The sequence below is a fragment of the Piliocolobus tephrosceles genome, chromosome 7, assembly GCF_002776525.5.
Source record: "Piliocolobus tephrosceles isolate RC106 chromosome 7, ASM277652v3, whole genome shotgun sequence".
Classification (NCBI taxonomy): domain Eukaryota; kingdom Metazoa; phylum Chordata; class Mammalia; order Primates; family Cercopithecidae; genus Piliocolobus; species Piliocolobus tephrosceles.
Window position 1 is genome coordinate 120,056,807 of NC_045440.1, and position 24,126 is coordinate 120,080,932.

Genomic DNA, 24,126 nt, shown 5'->3' on the forward strand with positions numbered 1-24,126 from the left:
TTTCCTCTGTCAAAAACTAAACATACAAAAGAGTTATTTTCAAATTCATTCCTCAGCAAGAACCAGTAATCCTGCTGAAAATTAAATGTATCATATGTTCTAGACATCTTGTATAATTAGGAAATCACTGATAACTATTAAACATGAAAAACCACTGCATATACTTGGGTAGCGCTCTTCATTCAACTTAAAATGAATAGCCCTGCACACAAAATTTATCCATCCTAATAATCACTGTTCACATTTCTTCATTAAAACAGATTGTAAAAACCATTCAAGTCAAACTGCTATCACAGAAGTGTCTTTTTGGAGAAACTAATTTTGTCAAAACTAACCGCTGAAACACTCCATGAGTAAGGGAGCTTAGCACTTGCTGCATGATAACGGCTCTGGCATGCCAATATTCGCCTAAAACCTGTGTTAACATTCATGTTGTCTGAAACTTAACACAGTGAAACTTTTTGCAATAGGTGATAAAATGAAAACCAAAATAGATTGAAACAAGTGGAAAATTCATCAAGGTCTGATGATGCAATGTTTCCAGCCAATATAAGTACACTTTAACAACTTGTTCTTTACTGTAATCCAATTGTTAACATACTGAAACAATTTTGGGGCAGCTCATAAGATTGATCGTATTCATTAGTATTTTTTCTGACAGATACTCAGGACGTTACATTTACTTCTCAGCTGGAAACTATATGCAAGTCTGCCAGATATGGCAAACTGTGAGTGTTTGGGGAGGGGGAAGGCTATAAAGCTGTTAAATTGCCTACAGTTCTGATACAGCACAGAACATCTGGTCTGGAGAGCTTGAGGAAACACCATTAAATAGGCCGAAAAGAAAAAAATCTTTGTGCTAAGAAACAGTCCAGGTTTTGTACACTGTTGTCAGAGGTATAAAAAAAACTTGGCACACTGTATTATGATTGGTCAGTCACGTACAGAGCCAGACACTCTAGCAATCGGGGTTTGTTAGACATCTGGTCTAGTTCCACCAGCCCCTTCGATGAGGGAGGGGAGATGGAGGAATAAAAATGAAGCAGCTACTCCAGCATTCCAAAATGTACACATCAGGGCTCTGATAGCAAGAAAAATAAACAGAAAGAAGGAAACCCTGTCTAGACTGAGCTGCTGCTGAGGCTGCTGCAGAAACAGGGTTGGTATTTACTTGAGAAGGCCTGCCAGACTGCTCTTAGAGGCAAAAAAGACAGAAAGCAAAAATAGTAGTAATAATATTAAGGGAAAAAAAGAATAATAAACCTCCTACTAACCATAAATGAGAACAACAGATTCTTCAATGGCATGCTGGTAACTGAACTGAGAGTCCAGAAGCGCCCGGGTAACGAATGAGCCATAGTATGTGGACTGGTACCAGCCCACATGAAGATGATCAATGTTTACATGGCGAAGGCTCCGCATCATTTCCATCTGATATTGGACTGGATGATGGGGAAAAGGAAATTAAAAGAAAAAACTTTTTAATGATGTTACCAACATTAAAAACAAGCCTTTTTGGAAACAAATGTCTACATAACAATTTATTAGCATTAGGGAACAGGATTCCAGATTTAAAATTCATTCAATTCATATATAAAGCAAAACAATATTAGGCTTTTAAATCATCGGGTTTCCTTTTATTCTTTAATGAAAAAATATTTTGCAGAAAATGTATTACACACAATATTAATGCCTTGTTGTAACAAAAGAATTGTTAAATGTGGCTTCTACTCCCCTTTTTGAAACTCTCAAAATAGTAAATGTTTAAGAAAAATTTGTGTAATTACTAAGTTGGTTGGTTGTAAGAAGTTTCATTTGAATTAATAAAAGAGGAAGAGTTATCAATCTCTTGTTCAACACAGCTTTTAGAGCTGAAAAACTAAAACCATTAGGAAAACTAAGGGGAAACAATTAACTATCAACCACACTGCTTATATATGAAGAGGATACAGGCTGCAGTTGATTCAAAATACAAGAATACATTTTTGCCTTCATCTGGTGCCCCCTGCTGCATATGCTAAATTTTTTAAAGAATTATTTTTTCTTGGTTGTGTGTTCCTTTGTTAAGTAACAGACACTACTTTTTCCTTAGAATAAAGTTATATTTTAATGACCATGTATAGAATGAAAAGCTTTAGTGACTTTTACTTTTGTCAAATTAATGACTACAATGTATACTAATGACTATAATGTATACTATATTAAAGCAGCATTACCAGAAAAACAGATTAAAACAATATAATAAATGACATTTTAAAAAGCAATATAGCACAATAATGCACAACAAATGTATAATACAGAGAAAACTTTATAGTCAACATAATAGCCACACTATTTCTATTATTATTATCAATTATTATTATTAATGAGACAGGGTTTCACTCCCGTTGCCCAGGCTGGAGTACAATGGCATGATCTTGGCTTACTGCTGCCTCCGCCTCCCAGACTCAAGTGATTCTCTTGACTTAGCCTCCCAAGTAGCTGGGACTACAGGTGTGCACCACCACACCCAGCTAATTTTTGTATTGTTTTTTTGTAGAGATGGGGTTTCACCACGTTGCCCAGCCTGGTCTTGAAATCCTGGGATCAAAGGGTCCACCTACCTCCGCCTCCCAAAGTGTTGGGTTTATAGGCATGAGCCACTGGATTCGGCCCCAAACTCTTTCTATTATAATGAATACATGACCATGCTGAGTAAACGTATTTGCTTAACTTGAAACCTGTTTCATTTTCAAAATTCTTACTCAAGTTTTAGCAAAAGTAAAGTTATACATCTGTCATTTTTTTGGTTAGAGCACTATGGTTTTACAAAGCCAATGAGACTCAGGATCATAAAGTATAAAAGAGTGTTCCTCAGATGGACACAGTCTGATTTTTCATTACTTGTAGGCGAAGAAGTTATAAATCTGCTTATCCCAAGGAAGGTTACAATTCTCATGCTAAAAGATGGCCGCCAGCTCATCAACTACTCAAGAATTGTGTGTTTTTTGAGGTTTGTTTGTTTTTTTTTGTTTTTTTGTTTTTTTTTTTTTTTTGCTATATAGAAAAGCTAAAAAAAAAAAAGTTATTTTGCCACTATCTGAAGAGATTTTCTTAAGCCTATGGCAATGTTGCAACAGAGCTGGAAGCTGCACTATTGTCAAGATGCACACAGTTTAAGTGCCTGTTTTGAAAGTGGGCTCATTCATTCATAAAAAGGAAAACCAGTGTTAACATAGAGGAAGTTAGGCTACCACGAGTATGGGGGAGAAGGTGATACTAATACACCAGACGCTTTACATACTAAGCCAGTGTTTCTGTATATTTATGAATAAAATACAAAAACAAAGTCATATAATCTATGCTATACTCTAAACCACCATTTCTACCTTAGAAACCGATTTTATACATAATGTTATAGCCTGAAAAAGCACTATGAAATATAATCTTACACCAATTATTTTTTATCTTCATATTTTATTTCTCTAGCATGTAAGAGGAACCTCACCCCACCCCCCCCAGCTAGTTTAACAGATTCACATCAACCACATAAATTTGGCAAGTGGGACAGAATCATTGCTATAATCTCCTTCTGTTTTCAAATTCCATAATTCTTTTAAATCAGAGTAAAATCACTGATTTGGCTAATAAATTTTAATCAAATTTAATTTACGAGTGAAAAGTCCCAGTATTGTAAGTAAAATGGGAGCTGAAACTAAATTTGCTATTTATTTTAAAGGGAAAGGGAAGAGGAGAGATTATTAAGCAACTGACAGAACAAGATTTAAAAAAAAAATTTTTTTCAAATCAATACTTACGAAACATATTATTAGTATTCAATTTAGCTACAATATTAAGCAGAGGTTAGAGTCTGCCAAGTTGTAATGGCAGAAAAGAAAGACTTGGAATATAGAGGTTGAGGTTCTCATGCCAGCTCTGAGATTTCCCCTGTGGGGATCTTGCTGTACAGTTAACAATTCGTCTCTGATATTTAATTTTCCCATCTCCAAAGAGATCTGAGAACCCAATCCCAGTCAAAACGCTATTATTCCACATTGTTCACTGGATATACTAATTATAAATAAAGAATTTTATATTACCTAAAGGGGCTTCCAGCATGTATTATGATTTAAAATAAAAGTACATTCCGCAGAAAAATATTCTATAATCTTGCTAAGTCTCTCCTCAAACAGCCTGAATACAAGAAACTCTCTAACCGCATTTCAGGATACATGAGGTAAAATCTCCAAGATTAATAGCAAACTTTCAAATTTCTTCTTTATCCAGAGTCTTACCTATTCTATAGCACCTCTGATAAGGATAAGAATGAAAATGAAGTGTTCCCCTAAACTAGGGAAGAAGTCAAGAAAGCCTATAGCCATGTGGAGATACCACTGCTCCAACATATTTCTGGGGACTGAGGAGTAAAGAGAGATCAGCTTCTTTATTAGGAGGAATGAGGGGAGCGTTTCCATTTCCTCTTCCATGGTTTAGAATATGACAACATTTTGCAAGATTTTGGACACATTTATAAGTCGTTAAGAGTTTTTCATATCACCTAAATATCAAAATAAAGGGCCTAAGAGCAACGATTGGTCAATTAAGAAAATCACTTCAAAAATCTACAATGTACTAGAATTTCACTAATAAACAATGTATGTGTTGGCCTAATCTATGTAAAGTGCCAGGAGATTCTCTATCTTGGTTTGGATTTACCACCCCAGTTTTAAAATTAAAACAAAACAAAACTTTTTTTTTTAAGTGCCCCCTCAGAGGCATCATATAAAGAAAGGACCTAAACAGTCTGCAAGTGAGTCTTAAAAAGGTGGGGCTGCGGATGCTAGAGCTCCGAAATGAACCACAGTGCACACAGGCCCAGTTCTCATCATGACTGCTTACATGAAGCACCAAAAAATGCAATGTTTGAAAAGAGCTCACTTTGATTTAATAAGGTAAAAAAAATTATAATACTGTTTCTGTTTATTATAAGCCAAGGAACAAGACACAACTCACAAACAGCCATGTGAACTGTGTTATCTCTGTAGACTTTCAGGTCTGTGTCCCCATTCTTTGAATCCCATGTCCCCTCACCCCTGGTTTCTCCTCCTCTTCCCATTCAAATTTTCAAAAAGTAGAAAGCCAACTCCTGCAAAAGCTTCCTGGTAAAACTAAATGAACAGCAATTGTCCCAGTGACCTGTGTCAAAACCATGCTCCTGGTAGGCACCATCAATGGAGCTAAGCTGCCACACCAGCTGACATGTATTTACCCCGCTGGACTATGGTAGGGACAAGGGAACAATCGTGAAATGATGACATGCCGGTTAAGTTTTATACAGGGAGTAAGAAATGGTCGTTCCAGATTCCAATCTCCTGGATGAACACCCTTGCTTTTGTGGCTATGCTAATTTCTCTCAGGAGTTATACTGGGTGGGTATGTAAGGTGAGCACAAGAGACCCCGTTTGGCTACAAAACAGATAAAATGAGGGAGGAGAGAAGCCTCTGCCTACCTGGAATTGTCTTGTGATGATGACGCCATGTCACAGCCCACAGGCACTGGTGACTGTGAGGTAATGCTATTTGCCTCCTCATATGCAGGCAGTCCTCACTTTTCTGGCTGGTTTTAAAAGGAGGGTATTTCACTCCTGAGAAATAAGGCTCAGGAGTGGCTCACACCTAAGAAGGAAGAGAATCATGTCCAAAGAAACAAAAGGAAAAAGAAGGAGGAAAAGAAAAAAAGAGGCTCCTTGACTCGAAGTGCCAGTTGCCTACTGCTGTGTTAATGCAGATCAATGAAGAAACAGGCGGCACTGATTGGCAAATTTGCAGAGTTGGTCCAGGGTTAGACAAGCTTCGATTTTTGTTCTAAAGTTCTCATATTTAATGGAAGTCAAAAGAGCAATTTCAACCAATGACATTCTCTTCTGAGTTAATGTCTAAATATTCCTGGAGAAATTTCCCAAAGATGAATGGCAAGAGGATAATCCTTTAGGGAGTGAGAACTATTTTTAAATTCATAATGTTTAAGAGAAGGACTCAGTAGAAAATAACCTTTCAGGCATTCTTAGTACAAAAAAGCAAACATCCCCACTGAGGAAAAGTAGTATGCAACACATAAATTTCAAAGACAAACTGGTCGGCTGGGCCGTGCTCATGCCTGTAATTCCAGAACTTTGGGAGGTCAAAGCAGGTGGATTACTTGAGGTCAGCAGTTCGAGACCAGCCTGGCCAACATGGTGAAACCCCCGTCTCTACTAAAAATACAAAAATTAGCTGGGCATGGTGGCAGGCGCTTGTTAATTCCAGCTACTTGAGAGGCTGAGGTGCGAGAATTGTTTGAGCCCGGAAGGCAGACATTGCAGTGAGCTGAGATCACGCCACTGCACGATACTTGGCAGTAAGCCGAGATCATGCCCAGTGTACTGGGCGATACAGCGAGATTCAGTCTCAAAAAAACAAACAAACAAACAAACAAAAAAGACAAACTGGTCTTTACTATTAAGCCAACTGAAACTACTAATACAAAAAGTCACACTCGGATGCAGCTGAGCTGGTGCTACAAAATTTGGAAGGATTATAAAAATGAGAAGTTTTATAAATCTCTTCAACTTCTGCAATTGTTTTAATTGGTACGCATGTCCCAAGCAAAGGAAAGCCTGCTTAACAACACTGAATAACTGCTTGAAGTTCAGCACCAGTATATTCATATTCAGTTTTTCCAGATAACCTCTTTGCAAAACAGTCCATTTTAAAGTGCCTAGAGCTAATCCGTCCTAACTGAGGTGGACTGTCCAATAACTATCCCTTTCAAACATCAACCACATTTGTTGGGATTTCTCTTGTTTGACCGTCACATATGAAAACACTGAAAATAATATGCTGTCTTACATTTAAATGTTATGTATATCTGGAGTTGCAATGGCAACCAATCAAGCAAGAGTATGAGATCCAAGTGCTCCTGAAGATCACTGGAAAGGACAACAGAGTAGACGCTTTTCAGTTCAGCAGAAAAACCAGCCAGCATTCTTCTCACCTTCAATTCTTCATCCTCATTTTTTAAAAATCATCTTTTTGATTGTATTATTTTTAAGTAAGCCCTCGTGAAATACAATTTCTCACTGAAAAACAGGAACAAAGAGTTGCCACCGATGGATAGGCTGGGATGAGGATTAAGTAGAAAACTAAAAATGGAGCTTATTCAAACTCGAAAACTCAAGATATGTCCAGTAGATCAAGAAAAAAGAAGTGTTTTGCAGATATGTTATTAGGGAACTCTTAATGAACAAAGTCATTTAACTTCTAAAAATTAAAAACAATTTAAGAATCTACCATCTAATGACTTAATATTTTACCAAATAAATCCAAATTATTTAAAAATACAATAAAATTATTTCTAAAATAAACATAGCCTGCAGGGAAAGAGTAGAGCTAGGCACAGAGAAATAAACTACCACTTAGTGAGCACTTATTATGTCAGACTTCCTGCTAACTGTTCCACATGTTATCTAACTTTGTATTTCTCACAATAACTCTAATGAGCTAATCATGATTATTGAAATCCTTTTAGAAAAGCTGTTTACCATAGCTATGACTTCAGACTGACTCCAAAGGCTAGCCAGCCACCCATATTGAGAGCCTCATTACTTCTTATTGGTGAAGTATACAGTAAATTATTTCTGAATCATTGAAGCACAGCACAAATGCAAGGGAAATATACAACAAATTTCTAGGTTTTCAGAAATCACATCTTGTGTATATTTTACATTAAATAAACCAATAATTTAGCAGTATCAGTAAAATTTTAAGTGATAAAACCACCACCAAAGATTGTTAAATACTACAGTTGATAATTATCACAAATACATAATCCAACTCCTAAAACGCTGCATTCTATGTTACTATTTGAGGCTTATGCCATGACTACTTTGTAACTAAATACTGGCTTAGATCAAAGATGACCTGTACAGTGTATATAGACTGAACAGAGACCAGATCTAGTATATGTTCTTTGCAGCAAAAAAACAAAGCTCAATCAGGAGATGCAAATAGCTTAAAAAGCAAGCAAACAAACAAAACCCCACAATGTCCCAGAAACAAACCAATGATCTCAACAAATACGACAGGGAGGTGGAATGCATAAAAATCTCCTATCTCTTCTGGCATGAGAGCTACCCAAAGTAGGACTTTTAAGAATATAATTAGAGGCCTCCTTCCCAGCTGCAACATGGGACATGAGTGAGCACGAGGCTGTGAACAGTGAAGGCTCTGTGCCATTATTTAACAAGACAAACTTTATTCTGTGCTTTCCTCTTCGTATCAGACTTTTTGCCAAGCTGCACATACGTTTCAGGCAATATTCAAAGCTACTAGCAGATGCAGACTTAGGCAAACAGAATGTGCATTTGAAAAAAGAATTAAATAAGAGTCTACTTTGGGTGGAAAGAATTATGGAGTATACAAATTTCTTAAAACGTCCATATTCTCTGCATCCAGTCTGTACCACGTATTCATCTCATTTCAATTAATACATCTGTTATTAATATCAACCTGCGACTGCTTAAAACTTTTAGTAACAGTTCAATTTTTCATAATGAAGTGTCCAATATAAGTTCTATTCTACCTAGACACTAATCTGTTGTATTGTAAAAGAAGTAACAAAAATACTGCCTTTCTTAATAATCTTACAGAAATATTTTTTAAAATCGTGGGTGGTTTAATGTCTTCTTTGAAGTGTTTACAAATTCTGAAAAAATATTTTTTTTTTAATGCCAAGCTGGGGGATAATGGAATGGGAATTGGGAGGGGGAACGCACTGTTGCCCTATTTTATCTTTAAAACTAGTAATAACTTTGACGATAATTAGAAATCAGGTATTTTGAGGTTTTCCTGTGTCTCAAGAAGTCTTCTATGAAACAAATTGGATTCTTCACACAAAATAACACTTATATTCTGTAACAAATTTATATTATCTTCTTAACCAAATCATGAAACCATGAGATCTTACTTCTTTGAGGTTATATGAATCTGAAATACATAAATATATTTATGGCCTTGGTCATGAAAACACATACACACAGTAGAAGATAGAGAGCCATCAGGAAGTTAATTGTGTGTCATCTGAGATGTGTTTATACAAACAAACTGAATTTACCTGGAAGGGCTCACCATGAAGAACTCTCACATAAAGAACAGCTTACTGACCAATGCTACAATTAAGAGCATCGTATGTTAGAAGACCAAATGAGAATCTTTAGTGTTAGACAAAAAAAAAAAAAAATTACACTATGTAATAGGCTCTTTCACGATGACAAGTAACACCTCCTGTCATATTTCCAGGTACTAGATTAATCTTAGGACAGAGGTGCTGAAAATATTCCCAAAGAATGGAATATTTCAAAAACGTGATTGTTGTTAATGTACTTGAAAAAAGTCACAACTATTGGGAAAGTATACGTGTGTGTGCATGAACCTGTGTGCATGTGTGCACGCTCTGCCCCATCCACAAAGGACCTGAGGTAGCTTGCATTAAACAATACAAAGTGGTAAGTAGTACCAGAACCACAAAACATCTAAATTAGAATACAGAAAGTAGAAACTGAAGGAGAGGCAGAGACCTGAACAAAGTGAATCAGGCCATGTATGTATTAAAACATACAATACGGCTCCAAGCCAAATCAAAGCAAAAAGGAAAACATGGTCATTCATATCCAAAGGGAGACAAATATCAGGTCTTAAAAGTAGGTAAAACATTTCCTAGTACTTAACCCTAAATGAAATTAGTTTAACCCTAAAATGAAATTTTCACATGGGGCTTCAATGAAAACTATTTTAAGAAGACATTTCTGTTACAGAAAAATCATGCTTGATTTGCCTTTCCTATAAATCTCAGTTTCTAATGTAAATCAAGGAGAGAATGACCTGAGTACTTTTCTAAACACAGAAAACTGTTTGCACAATTTTACAAAAAAAAAAGAAAAAAGATTAAGGGGCTAACAAAATGAATTAACAGGTTCTTTCTATCTACAGAAACAATCTACAATCAAATTTATAGAAACAATCTGTAAATTTCAAACTCCACGTGTTTACAAAATAGAATACGCTGTATAAGAAATGAGCACTAAACATTCAAAAGAGAACAAATGAATCACTTTTTGGAGGTACAGTTTGTAGTGTACACACAATAGTGTGGTGATAATAAACGACTCACAGAATCACTTCACTTTATTTGTTCTGAAATCATTTACTGGGCACTGCTTGCACTAGGAGCCTGATACTGCTATAGTGGCCTCATCTTCTAAAAGATACCCTCTTCAATATGGTTGTCCAATGAACCAGTGGTAGTTAACACATTTGTCTCTCTAGGCCTTAATTTCCTCACCTAGAAAATAATCCTTTCAACTTCCAAACACATGATGATGGCAATTTAAAAAACTTTCCTACAAGCCCAAGAGCTCTTTGCTTAACGAGCATTTTCAAAAGTCCCACAGGTACCACACACCATAAAGGCATAGGCTGAGTTTATTAACCCCACCCTCAAACTCTACTACTTCTGTATCTTCTCCCGCAGTTAGGAGATGTGTGCCATCAGTTGTGACTGTTTCTCTACCACCCGGCTTATAACAACTACCTTCTGAGTAGAATTCGTTTTCCTCAAGGCAAAATCATTTAGAACATTTCTAAAAATTTAAATGGCACACAAAATGCTCGTGAGGTGCTAAGAGAAAAAAGCAGAATAGAAAACTGTAAACCATCTACAAACGCCAATACGTAAACAATGAGGAATGCAGTCTCCTCCTAAAGAGAAAGACTGGAAAGAAATATGCTAAAATGGTAACGGAATTGTTCTCCAAAGAGTGAGAGCATACAAGGTTTTTGCTTTCTCATTTACTCTTATCATTTTCCCATGTTTCTTTGGCAAAAGCATTATTCAATGCATACGATGTTAAAAGAAGTACACACATACAAACGTACATACATACTTATATACATACATACATACATAGTGACAAAAGTTTTCTATTGCTTGCCAACTTGCTGATTTTCCCATGGTCACCTATAACCTGGTTACCAGTGCTCCTAAACTGTGGGAGCAGGGAACAGGATAGGGTACCAGACTACTCTGAATCTGAAGCACCTAACCTGGTCTGAATAACATTTTTACCACACATTAATTGCGTGACCGGCGACAAATTAACTAGATTGGCCTCCTCTGTTGCCAAAAGAGAAAATATGGCGAATGTGGGGGATGTGGGGACTCAGGGGGTGGGCACGATACTATCTACTTCATAAGGCAGTTAAGATTAAATGAAATCATTGACATCAAAAGCTTGGTGCACTGGAAACCTCACGAAGAGCTCCAACACTTACCACCATCACCTATTATTCAGAAATGTTACTTGGAACCCAGGCACTATGATACTCACCTGGGTCAGAAGGAAATATATGTGTAGAACTGGACTGGATTAACTTGGTCTCCACGGAGTGTTATGCAAGCTCCCCTTTTCTCATCTCCATATTGGCGATGGGGGAAATCAGGAAAATGGGGAGGGGGACTGGAGACTTTATGTGTCACTACAAAAATCAAAGTCTATGCATTTCTAACATTCATGTTATGAAACAGAATTCATATGTACAAATAGGAATATGATCAAAAAACAATCTACCATGAGAAAAAAATACTTCTAAGATACTAAAAACACTAAGCTAATTATATTCAGTACAATAAAGAACAGATTCAATAAAGAAAGAGACAAGCTACAGAAATTAGATTTCAAGAAAAGGTAATCTTGGGTGTTCTATTATTACTGTGCATATAACAATATAATTGCATTGTACCATATAAGTTTCTATCTCCTGATTCCATTAATAACTCTTCCAAAGAGAGGAAATAAGCTTCCTGCCCCTATCCCCAACAGGTGACTTTTAAAAAAAGAAAAACATTGAGAACAGGGGTGGGGATGGGAAGGAGGAGTGAGCAGTAATGCCAGCTTACTCAGGGAACTGGGTCAAGGCTATCTGGAAAAACCGCCCACCCAAGTGAATAGCTAAAGTCAGTTAAACATAGCAAACAGCTTTATGATACACCATGCATTGCTTAGAAGAAGGGTCCACTCCAGCAACCTCAACCGCCCAAAGATAAGCTCCTTTACCTGCAAACTTCAGGACGATTTGGATTTTAAAAAACAGTATTAAAGACATTATAAAAGCCTGAGGGATATAATTTTTGAAGACTATCCTTAACTGCAACCTAAAGAAGTGGAAGCTGCCAAGAATGGAAAGTGACAGGAGTTATAGACTCCTGTCTATAAGGTTAGGAAGAGCAAATAATTTCCTATGGTTTAGTTAAACCAGAAAAATAGAAGTTTTTATAACCACACACTCCATCCATCCTTTCTTGTCCTCCCTCACTTCCTCACTTCTTTCCCTACACACTCTGCTTCTTCCAAACACTTTTCATAGGACAGGAAATACAGCATTCCAAGCTAAGAAAAATGACCAAGCAGAAACCTTCATTGCAGCCCATGATAAACGACAAATCTGAGGTTAGGAACCTATGGTGTATTTTTAAATGGGGCCACGTTACATTTCCTGTTATGACAATATCTAACCCAGGAATCCTTATCCTGGGATTTCAAGGAATCTGCTAATTTCCTATAATCAAATGCATATGCACTACTGGGGAGACAGTCCAAAGCTTTCACCAAATTCTCAAAGGGCTCAAGATCTAAAAGCGTAACAAGTACTGAGATGCAATGGAGAAACCAAATGTGTTCCTGGAACTCCCAATGCCCCCCAAGTATGTGCGGAGAACGCTGAGGTGAGGCTAGCTGTGAGGCAGTTATCAATCCAGTTCTGGGGCAGCTACAAAGTAGCAGAGATGAGTACTGAGATCACCAAAGATACACTATCAGGACAAGTACAAATGACAGACCAAGGGTTCAGAGAAAACCCCAGCTTTCAGCAGGAGAGTCAACAGAATGTGACTGTTACCCTTGCTCTTGTCCTACCAAAAACACAAAGTGCGTGATGAGGGAAGCTGGATGGAGGCGTCACCTAACTACTCTGTGATCCAGACTATTACTCTCCAAGGTGGAGAAAGAGACAAAGCTGTGCATGCCCTTACCCACCAGAGACTTCTACATTTGAGAAGAATACATGTTTATAATTTGGGGGAAAGTTAGTCTCTAGCAAATATATCACATTATCACATTATTGAAATACTCTCAGGACAAATTTTATTCTATGTTAGAAATGTACCTTAGATATAAAGAGCTATACAGTCACATACTAAATACTAACTTCAAGCAACCATCAAACAAACAAAATTTTTGGAGTTTTTACACACAGATCTCTTGAAGTCATTACTGAGATTAGCCTGATCAGCTGTCATTAGGTAATCTGAAGCGTATGAAGATACTTTCCTATGGAGGGCCACTAGGATTAGAGGAAGGTGAAACACAGTATATATGGGGGAAGTAAAGAATGCTGGACGGCAAAAACATTACTACAGAAAGGTGTCCGAAGGCTACAAAACAGGCCAAATAATTATCTTCTGCAATTGGCAAACAGGTTCCTGTCAGATGTTTAAAATAGAATTAACTTCTATGGGCTATACTGATAGAAATAAACTGTACAACTATAAATAAATAAACATCTAGGAAAGCATAAATAACTGTCTAGGGAAGGGCTATCTTTGTTTTACTTTCCCTAAACTTATTTCAGATTGTTTGTCATCCCCTAACCCAGCACAAAAACTGTCCTTCAATGTAGTATCCACTGATACTAAGCCAGCAGTGTATCCCAAGGCTTTTGAGAATGTGTCAAAGGCAGACCAAACAATATCTGCACTGGGAGCTAAGTTTAATCAGAGTATTTGAAATGTTTCAAAGCATTTCAAAGCAGGTAATAATATCATCTTAACAACAAAATCTTCCTTTTCCCCTGAAGAATATATATCTTTTCCTTGCAGAAAAGATTATGAGGCTCAGTTAGACCAATGTGTTAAATGGCTTACATGCTTTCTCCTTATATTTCGGGGGAGAAAAATCTGAAAGAATGAATTCATGCATTCATTCCCACGAGAATTATTTATTCTGTATTCTAATTGTGCCAGACCTTCCAGGTGCTGTCCAGCATAGGTCAGTAAAGACAGAGAAAGCTCCTGCAGCTGACACAGTAGTGTAGAGGAGCAGACAGGACACACAGGCTGACAGCATTCTAGGGTCTATGCAAATGCTTAATGTTTGTTCCCTAAAGAAAATACCTGGGTAAGCCCACAGAGTTCTCCACACCTTTAAATTAAACAAACTATCTCTGTCAAGAACAACCAAAAAATCAAGTTTGGAAGTCAAAGGCCTGGCTTCAAACCCTGTAAAATAATACAGTGTCAAAGAATAGTTGCAGGCTGAGAAAACAGAAGATCTGAATTGTAATTTTGGCTCTGCCATTACATGTAATAAACCAAAGCTGAGAAAAACCTCCCCAAAACCTAAATGCCCTTTAAAATACACTTTAAAAATAAACTAATTTTTAATTTATTCCAAATGAAAAAATTGTCTGGTTTAATGTTTATTACAATGGTATGGAGACAAAACAGTAAAACAGCAACGAGTATCCTTGTTAGGCAGAGAAAGCTGACATTTTAAAAGAGTTAAAGCAGAGACCAGATAAAAATCTGCCATGTATAGAATTCCATGTATGTCTTTGCTAAGTTTTGGTATTAGAATCCATTATCTCTACTGTGTGTTCAAAAACTTATATTCCATAGAGATAAGTGGGAAAAGGTAGCTTCACTAAAAATATGGTTTAGAAATCCTAATAACCTGAAATGAACAGAAAATGAAAGACTCAAGACAGGCCAGGTACAGAGGCTCATGCCTGTAACCCCAACACTTTGGAAGGCTAAGGTGGGAGGAATGCTTGAAGCTATGAGTTCGAGACCAGCACAGATGACATGGCATCTTTAGAAAAAAATTTTAAAAATTAGCCAGGCAGGCTGGGCGCGGTGGCTCAAGCCTGTAATCCCAGCACTTTGGGAGGCTGAGACGGGCGGATCACGAGGTCAGAAGATCGAGACCATCCTGGCTATCAGGGTGAAACCCCGTCTCTACTAAAAAAAATACAAAAAACTAGCCGGGCGATGTGGCGGGCACCTGTAGTCTCGGGAGGCTGAGGCAGGAGAATGGCGTAAACCCAGGAGGCGGAGCTTACAGTGAGCCAGGATCCGGCCACTGCACTCCAGCCTGGGCGACATAGCGAGACTCCGTCTCAAAAAATAAAATAAAATAAAATAAAAAATTAGCGAGGCATGGTGGCACATGCCTGTAGTCCTAGCTATTCAGGAGAATAAGGTAGGAGGATCACTTGGACCCAGGAGTTCGAGGCTGCAGTGAGCTATGATCATGCCACTGCACTCTAGCCTAGGCCACAGAGTGAAACCCTGTCTCTTAAGAAAGAAAGAACAAAAAAACCTGAAACAGTGGTCAGTGGTCAGGAGAGGGGGGATAGCAACAAGAATCACAATTTAAGAAATGTCAAGATTTCTAGTCTAAAGATGACACCAAAAAGCTTATGTGGGTTCCCTGACAGAAAACTGGCCTCAAGCTAATCTGAAAAGGAGGAGGCTCAAAAGGTGTCATCAGATTTTTCTCCCAACACTTTCATTTTTATTTCAGACAAACAAGAATGCCTCTCTCAAACGTTTATCATTTGCAGACCCTTTAACAGACATATGGCATTCATGAAATCCACTGAGTTCAAGTTTTAAAAAGTTAAGTTATCCCAGTCTTGATTATATAACTGAAAGTTTTAATAAAATTACAAAAAAAAAAAAAAAAAAAAAACCCATGAAAAACTGCTGTGTGCCAATGACAGGGACAAAGATGATGTGTACCTCTCCCCAGAGTTTCAATACACAGCCAGGAGGCAATGGCTTGCACTATAGCTTCCATGTCTAGGAAGCTTATTTTCTCGATTTCTACTCAATTAGAAGCTCTTTACTCAGACTTTTAAAACATCAGCAAAAGCAGCAAGCATTTGGTCACTGTTGGAGGATCCCAGATATATAAACAAAATAGACACTCCAAAATTAAGATTTCATCCTAAATGTCTAAGGAACACACTATATCTAAAAATTAACATTTCAATTATGGGGATTTGATTCTGATCCTTTAAAGCTCTGGAAGCTATTCATATCATACTGTGGTATTTAGATGTGGTTTTCAAAAATATGCCCAGCAATCTCATCAATTTCTTCCTCTCATAAAATTATCAAAGCTTCGTAAAGTAAGAACATCTTACTAACTCCCATATGATAACCTCAATGTTAACAACTGTGATATTTTTGCTCAGAAATAATGCTGTCAAGCTACCCAGAAAACTGTATGTTTAGCTAAGAATGTCACTTTGGCAAATTATTTATAAAAACAGAAATAGCTTTATTGGCATTAACTGGTGTCATAAAGAAGGGGTAAAAATGTAATCTCTTCTCTAACATCAAAGATTCATGCAAGTCTCTCTCCTCACAGGCAGTATGGAAAAGCAGGGTCAGACTTAAGCTCATGACACATGTTTTTCATTCACACTGTAAAGATGAATACTTAAAGGTGGAAATTTAAAATTTATTATTTTGACTACTTCCTTCCACAATGAATTAAGATTAGAAAGTATAATACATTATTTCATAAAGCCCAAGACTCTACTGAGTAGAAGAAGGAAAGAGAGCTGGTAATTTTAATTCTAAGACATCACAGATTAACAGACGCATCCCAATTTCATAGAGTTCAGATGCAAAAAAGAGGCCTAAAGGTGGAGGTGGGGGTGGGGAAGGGATTCTAAAGCAGATAAAGCTGTTCCCAGCAAATGACGTAGTGGATGGGTAGGCACTGTGGTAGCAATATCCTTTTCTTGAAGCACAGCTGCATTCTATCATATGCACTCTATCCATCCCACTTTTTCCAGTCTATGTCATAACTCAATACAACTGTTAAATACAAAGTCTATTCCCTTGAATCAGGTATTTTCCATTATGAATGAAAAAAGAAAACACCTAGTACCTCTCCATACAAGAACACACATGCTCAGAATGAACACTCCTGTGCAGATCAACTACGAGCCTGAATATCTAGTAATGTGCACAATTAAAATAAGTGCTTTTGCGTATTGTATGTGACTGATATTAACCAGTATTATACGACAGTCATTTTGTAAAGGAAATATAATTACTCTACTTTCTCTCCAAATAATATTTGTCAGTAACTCTGTAGATGTTTTTACAAAGTTCTCTGCTATTATAGTGAGACTTCTGCTTTTTTGTGTTAAACAAAGTGCTACTTTGAACAACGCTCCTGTAGTTGGGACTCCTGTCCATTTTTAAAGACAAGACTCATTGTTTCTAGAAATAATCCTTTAGAAAATATAAAATATCTCATTTCACATCTGTCCTCAAAAACTTTATTGATTTATAAAAAATGTCTTTGTAACTTATTTTTAAATCACATGTTCTGATGGCACTGTGCTACCACTTGATAAAGTCATAAATACACAAAGATTCTTGGAACTAGGATCAAATGACTCAAGAAACCAATAAAACCTATTTCAGATATGTGTCACTGTAATTCCTATTTACACACTTCTTTTTCAACTGCCTGTGTAAATCATCAAACTCCTAGATTCTTATTCCCAGTATATACAGATCTACATTCCATTTTGACCAGACTTTCCCATCCTGGCCACTAATGATGATATTTTGGGTAGGCTAATTTTTTGTTGTGGAGGACTATCCTGTGCATTGTAAGATGTTTCATTCACAGTGCCCCAGCCTCTATCCTCTATACGCCAGTAATGAGCACACACACACCTCTTCCCAAGTTGTGACAACCAAGTGTCTCCAAACACCTCCTGATGTCCTCTGGGGAGTAATCCCAATACCCCTCCCGCCCTGAACACTGATTTAAGCACTGGAATTCTGTTTAAATGTCAAATTTATTTTAAATAGAACAGTGCTATGTTACTATTTTTATGATTGGATAATCTACTGCTGATCCACTTTTGAAAGGGGATTACATCACAAAGAGAATGAAGCATCTGAATGCAACAAAATATGTAACTGATGTAAAAATGTTAACCAAAACAAACTACCCTATTAATTGACTATTATCTGACACATGGTAACCAACTTACTATCCTTTATGGTACACATACAACCTTTAAAAAGTTAATAATTACTAAGAACATAAAAAAGCATTCTAGAAAATGCATAAACAATCTTATATTTCAATGTGTAAAATGTATATAAGATTGCTTCAATGTCTTATCCTCTGAAAACATCAAAATATGAGGATCTTTTAGAAAGTAAAGGCCAAGTTAAAAAAAAATTAACTGCTATTTTAAATAATAAGTATTTAACCTAATTCACTAACATCAAAATGTGATATAGGCCCAGGAACATGCAGGAACCTTTAAAAGGTTAGATAAACTAACAACAGTTACATATACGCAGTTAAGATCTTGAAGCTGGTTGTCAACTGCAGCAATTAGGACTTCTCATAAAACTTGTCTCTTGTTACAATACTATTTACTAATACTAAAGAGAGAAAGAATACAAGGTGGAGAAGAACATGTATTAGTCCGTTTTTATGCTGCTATAAAGAACTGCCTGAGACTAGACTGTGTAATCTAGAAAGGACTTTTTAACTGACTCACAGTTCAGCATGGCTGGGGAGCCCTGAGGAAACTTACAATCATGGAGGAAGGTGAAGGAGAAGCAAGAAAGACACCTTCCTCACAAGGTAGCAGGATGCAGTGATGAGCAAGGGGGAAGAACCTCTTGTAAAACCATCAGATCTCATGAGAACTCACTCACTATCATGAGAACAGCATGGGGAAAACCGTCCCCCATGATTCAATTATCTCCACCTGGTCTCTCCCTTGACAAGTGGGGATTATGAAGATTACAATTCAAGATGAGATCTGGATGGGGTCACAAAGCCTAACCATATCAGACCACAAGCCTGAATCAGTATGACAGTACTACTAATAAATGGCAAGGAAGAGAAAGGCTAAACATAGGATGCTCATCTTTCAGGTCTTGGCTCAGAAGTCTCTTCTTTCTAGAAACGTACTTAGTTCCCCAAAATTCAGGTTCAGTTCCTTCACTTAGTGCACTGTATTTCTGTTTTCATAAGATTAGCCCCTTATGCTATAATTGTCTTGTTTTGTCTACATTTTCCCAAATAAGCCACTGTGTACCCAGCACCATGCAGGTGATTGGCACCAGTGGGTGCTTTACTAAGTCCTTGCTAAAAAAAAAAAAAAAAAAGATTCATATGAATACTGTGATAGCTCTCCTTACGTAATGTAAAAGAAATAACATATACAAATTTATCCAGCATAATTAAGAATATCAAGGGGGGAAATTCCTGATAGCAATCTAAAACATTGCAAAGACTCTAAATTTTTATAAATCTCAATGAGCTCTGTGTATAACGGTTGTTATATTTAGAAGGGGTGAATTGAAATTATATAGCTAATTTTACTTACATCTTTTGCAGAAAAATACACTGTGTAAAAATAAAGATAATATTTTAGATGATGTTTAAATTCAGAATCTTACTCCATTGGGCTTATCCAAATAAGCAGCTTACAAATCAACGTATTTTGCAATCAAATACATTTTCAACTAAAACATGTAATTTTCACCTGAAAAATGTGCTACTGAAAAAAAAATGTTCGATGATGGTTAAGATGTGTTTTAACCATAGAGGGACATATGTTCTAAGGTGGCTGGATTCCCATTTTTACTTGTCCTGATGTCCCACATGATTTAGCATTTACTTGGGAGTAAGGCATTCCAGTTTGTATGGTAAATTATATGGTCACAGTTAAATGCCATTCTCATATACTGAGAGCAACAACGTTGAAGAAAAAATGCGGGCACCAACAATAACAGCTTCCATTTACCGAGCACCTATTACACTTCAATCAATATGTCTGATAGTTTCCATATTGCATGTAAGGTAGGTAGGTTTTTCTAATCGTCATATGTGTAACTTGCCCATATAATAGTGACAACTACAGCTCAAGGCTAGACTTTCTCAGTCACCAAGCTCATGTTCCTTTCAATATACCATAAAATGTTTATGCCCTGTGATTCTCTGCCTCTGTTGATAGAAATCTAGAATAAGGTTACAATTCTAATTTGAAAGAAAAAACATTTGTTTTTAAATGGTTACCAAAAACTATGTATACTAATAAAAATATTAGAAATTACCTAACAGGTCTGATGACAGGAAATGCTAAGTAAAATGTAATATATTCATGCCTTCAAGAGTTTACAGTACAGCTTAAATAATGATGGTGATGAGATGATTCAATAATACAAAAATGTACTTAATCTGAAATACATACATAAGGTAAAAAAAAAACTGGCCAGGCGCAGTGGCTCACACCTGTAATCCCAGCACTTTGGGAGGCCGAGGTGGGCAGATCACCTGAGGTCAGGAGTTCGAGACCAGCCTGGACAACATGGTGAAACCCTGTCTCTACTAAACATACAAAAATTAGCCAGGTGTGGTGGAACACGCATGTAGTCCTAGCTACTCAGGAGGCTGAGGCACAAGAATTGCTTGAACTGGGAGGCAGAGGTTGTAAGTGAGCCGAGATTGGGCCACTATAATCCAGCCTGGGCAATACAGCAAGACTCTATCTAAAAGAAAAGGTAGAAACACTACGACCGGGTGCGGTGGCTCACCTGAGGTAGGGAGTTCAAGACCAGTCTGACCAACACAGAGAAACCCTGTCTCTACTAAAACTACAAAATTAGCTGGGCGTGGTGGCACATGCCTGTAATCCCAGCTACTAGGGAGGCTGAGGCAGGAGAATCACTTGAACCCAGGAGGTAGAGGCTGTAGTGAGCCAAGATCGTGCCACTGCACTCCAGCCTGGGCAACAAGAGCGAAACTCTGTCTCAAAAAACAAAAACAAAAAACAAAAAAAAAAAAACAAAACAAAAACACACAAAAAAAAACTCTAAAATTTTAAAGCATATTTTAAATATTTAGAAAGAAGTATACCAACCTAATAACTACTGTGCTAAAGATGATGCAAGATAATTCTTTTCTAAATTCTGTAAAATACTGCTCTGATAATTTTATTTTTCAAAAAACATTTAAAATAGAAAAACTTACCAACAGCTAAAAGTTCAGAGAGAGTACATTCTGTTCTCTAATTCATAACAAAATTCACATGCTCACAAAAGTGATAGTTAAGTTTAAAGATATAGATAAGATAGGGAGAGAAAAAGCAAATGAGAGATGCAAGAATTTAAGGAGTTCAGTAACTGAAGCATTTCAAGAGGTAAACCAGATGTTCCTATGGAATTGCAGCATAGAATCCAGCAGACAGAAAATCATAATGTCAATAGTTATACTCAGATCAAAGAGCATAAAAGTCGTGTCTATCCACTACAGAAATGTCCACTATACTCAAAGGATCAGGCCACTCTATGCTCTCAGCAAAACCGAAAATTAAAATCAGCTGAAGGCTGTTGATTAAGAAAGTACTGGAAAGATGAGAAGACTGCTTCCTCAAACATTTCACTGGTAAACGGAAGCTTGGCAATCGGGTCAATACATAGAGGTCAAAAGCATAATTTAAGTCAATAATGTCTCATTTGAAGCTTTAAAAAGTTACTAACAGTGATTGGTATAGATCCATTTTACTTGCTTTTGCTGCCATCATCATGCCTTCCTTTCCAAGCATCTCTCTCCTGCTTTACTTTTACAAAGGCAATGCTGTAGATAATGTTGTAGACGCTTCCTCCAAAAACCTCTCAAAACCAGATGAAAAACTCCTAAAGATATTCCTGCCTCCAGAGGCAGCACAGTTCAAATACCCTCACAAAACACTTCCTAGGTCTACATCACCTTTCAAGAGGATAAAAGATGCATACTCTGGTTAAATTACTCACAATAGGTAAAAAGTAAAAATCATTCCAAGTGGTCTGTACCTATTAAATTTACCTTGCTTCCAAAATTAAAATGGAATTAAGGTTATACAGAGTAGTATGTAGCTACTTAAGCTGGGAATGTTTGGTTTTTTGAGGGGTAAAAGTCTTACTTTCCAATTGCCTGTTACTTCTAGTCAACAACCTAATCAAGAGAATATATAAAATGAAATGTTGTAATATGTGGTTTGCTACGGTTGTGACCCATGAACTTTTTCATAGAGAACTATGCTTAGATGATAATCATCTGACACTGAATTATGACTAGTACATTAAGTGCCTGTCCAGAGAAGATCATTAAATTTCCATGAATGTTAAAGGTCAAAACATCTCAGGCTACCTACCACCTACTAAACAATAACATTTTACAGATGCTGTCATAAAACAAAAATTTCAATAGACATCTGCTCTTCTATCAGGAATAAAGGCAGATAAAGCTATACCCCACACATTAAGCAGAATGTCTTTTGTTTCATGTTCTATATAATGAATTTATCTCCTTCGTACAGACAGAGATCAACCTGCTTCATACATATTTGCTCCAATTTTCAATTTCACTTGGGTATTGCTCTGCTCTGGCTGCCATTACAAAACACCATAGGCTAGGTGGCTTAAATAACAGGATTGTATTTTCTTACAATTTCTAGAGGCTAAGAAGTCTAAGATCAAAGCTCCCAGCCAATTATACTCCTTTTGAGAGACCCTTCCTGGCTTGCAGATGGCCGGCCATTTTCTCACTGTGTCCTCAGGTGGCAGAAGGAAGAGTCACGCTCTCTTGTGTGGATGACATAAGTTAAAATTTTTTATTTACACTATAAATTTTGGAATAAGAAATGGTTGATATCAATATTCACAAAAAAAGACTATATAAGAAAATAATACCAAAGCTGAGTAAAGCAAAAAACAATCTCTGGTTATGAAGATGTTATTTTATAAATGCTAAAGGTCACATTAGTACTTGCTGATTTATGTAATCCAGTTCAAGACCAGTCTTACCAACACAGAGAAACCCTGTCTCTACTAAAACTACAAAATTAGCTGGGCGTGGTGGCACATGCCTGTAATCCCAGCTACTAGGGAGGCTGAGGCAGGAGAATCACTTGAACCCAGGAGGTAGAGGCTGTAGTGAGGCAAGTTACATACATTCAATTCTTTCTAATTCTAGCTATCTTTTTTTTCTGAAGCTACAGGCATGATTAATAGTAGCCCATATTTATTCATAGTTTACTACACAGTAGCCACTTAGCATGTATTTATGTTAATCTTCCCAATAGTTCAAAAATAAGGCTACTGTTTCTGACCCCATTTTACAGATAAAGAAGTCTAAGCATTGTCCCCTACAGTAGTACAACTTTAAAATATAGAGTTTAGAAAAGAGAAAAATAAGCCGTGTCACTAATAATTCCAGTTCTGCAAAAAGAACTAGTCAAAAATCTGTAGCTTTTCATTTGACTATTAATAAAAGGAGCCTGTCTTTGTTCTATGTTTTAATCTCAAAGAGATGCTCTTATACAACCACTGGAGAGGGCCAAGATGAAACTGGGCAGAAAGGATCAAGTTGTCCCCAGATGGAAGTCCTGCAGACGTGAGGGCTTTTTCCAAAATATTTGATTGAAAGTGGAAAAACAGAGTGAATCTTCTAAAATATATCCACTGTAAAGCTGTTCTTTATGGATCCCCCCTAAAGTGAAGATCTAGAATGAACAGTTTTAAAGCAGTTTCCAAAAGACACGTGATTCTTCCCTTTCTTCAATTAATATAAACTTTAAAATTACCTTGCAGCTATTCTATTCCTATTATTCCAAAGAAACAAGATGATGCATTTCTCCTTAACTACTATTGCTATTTTTTTAAAGCAACAGTCCTTAATGTTACATAAAACCGCTAGACAATTATTGATGGGAAGGAAAAACACAGAAATCTGGAATATCATGAAATCTTTTCCAGACTCAGAATTATGACCAGTGCTAAAATTCAAAGATTGAAGGAAATAGATAAGAAAATAATTCTTTTGAACTGTACACATACACTACAGGAAATATGCATAGCATCAAAACAACACAGTATTTTACAGTGTTTATAAATCAACATCCTGCAGATGTTATCATTAGGAATATCCACAATTTGTTCAATTATAAAATGTT

At 36.8% G+C, this 24,126-nt stretch overlaps 1 protein-coding gene across 1 annotated transcript in view; it reads right to left on the reverse strand.

Moving 5' to 3' along the window:
• EIF3H (eukaryotic translation initiation factor 3 subunit H) overlaps window positions 1-24,126 on the reverse strand; it is a 120,683-nt gene that overhangs the window by 12,543 nt on the left and 84,014 nt on the right. Inside the window, exon 5 of the mRNA XM_023224858.1 lies at window positions 1,275-1,442. Within this exon, the coding sequence (XP_023080626.1) occupies window positions 1,275-1,442 (168 nt within the window). The remainder of the gene's footprint in view (window positions 1-1,274; window positions 1,443-24,126) is intronic.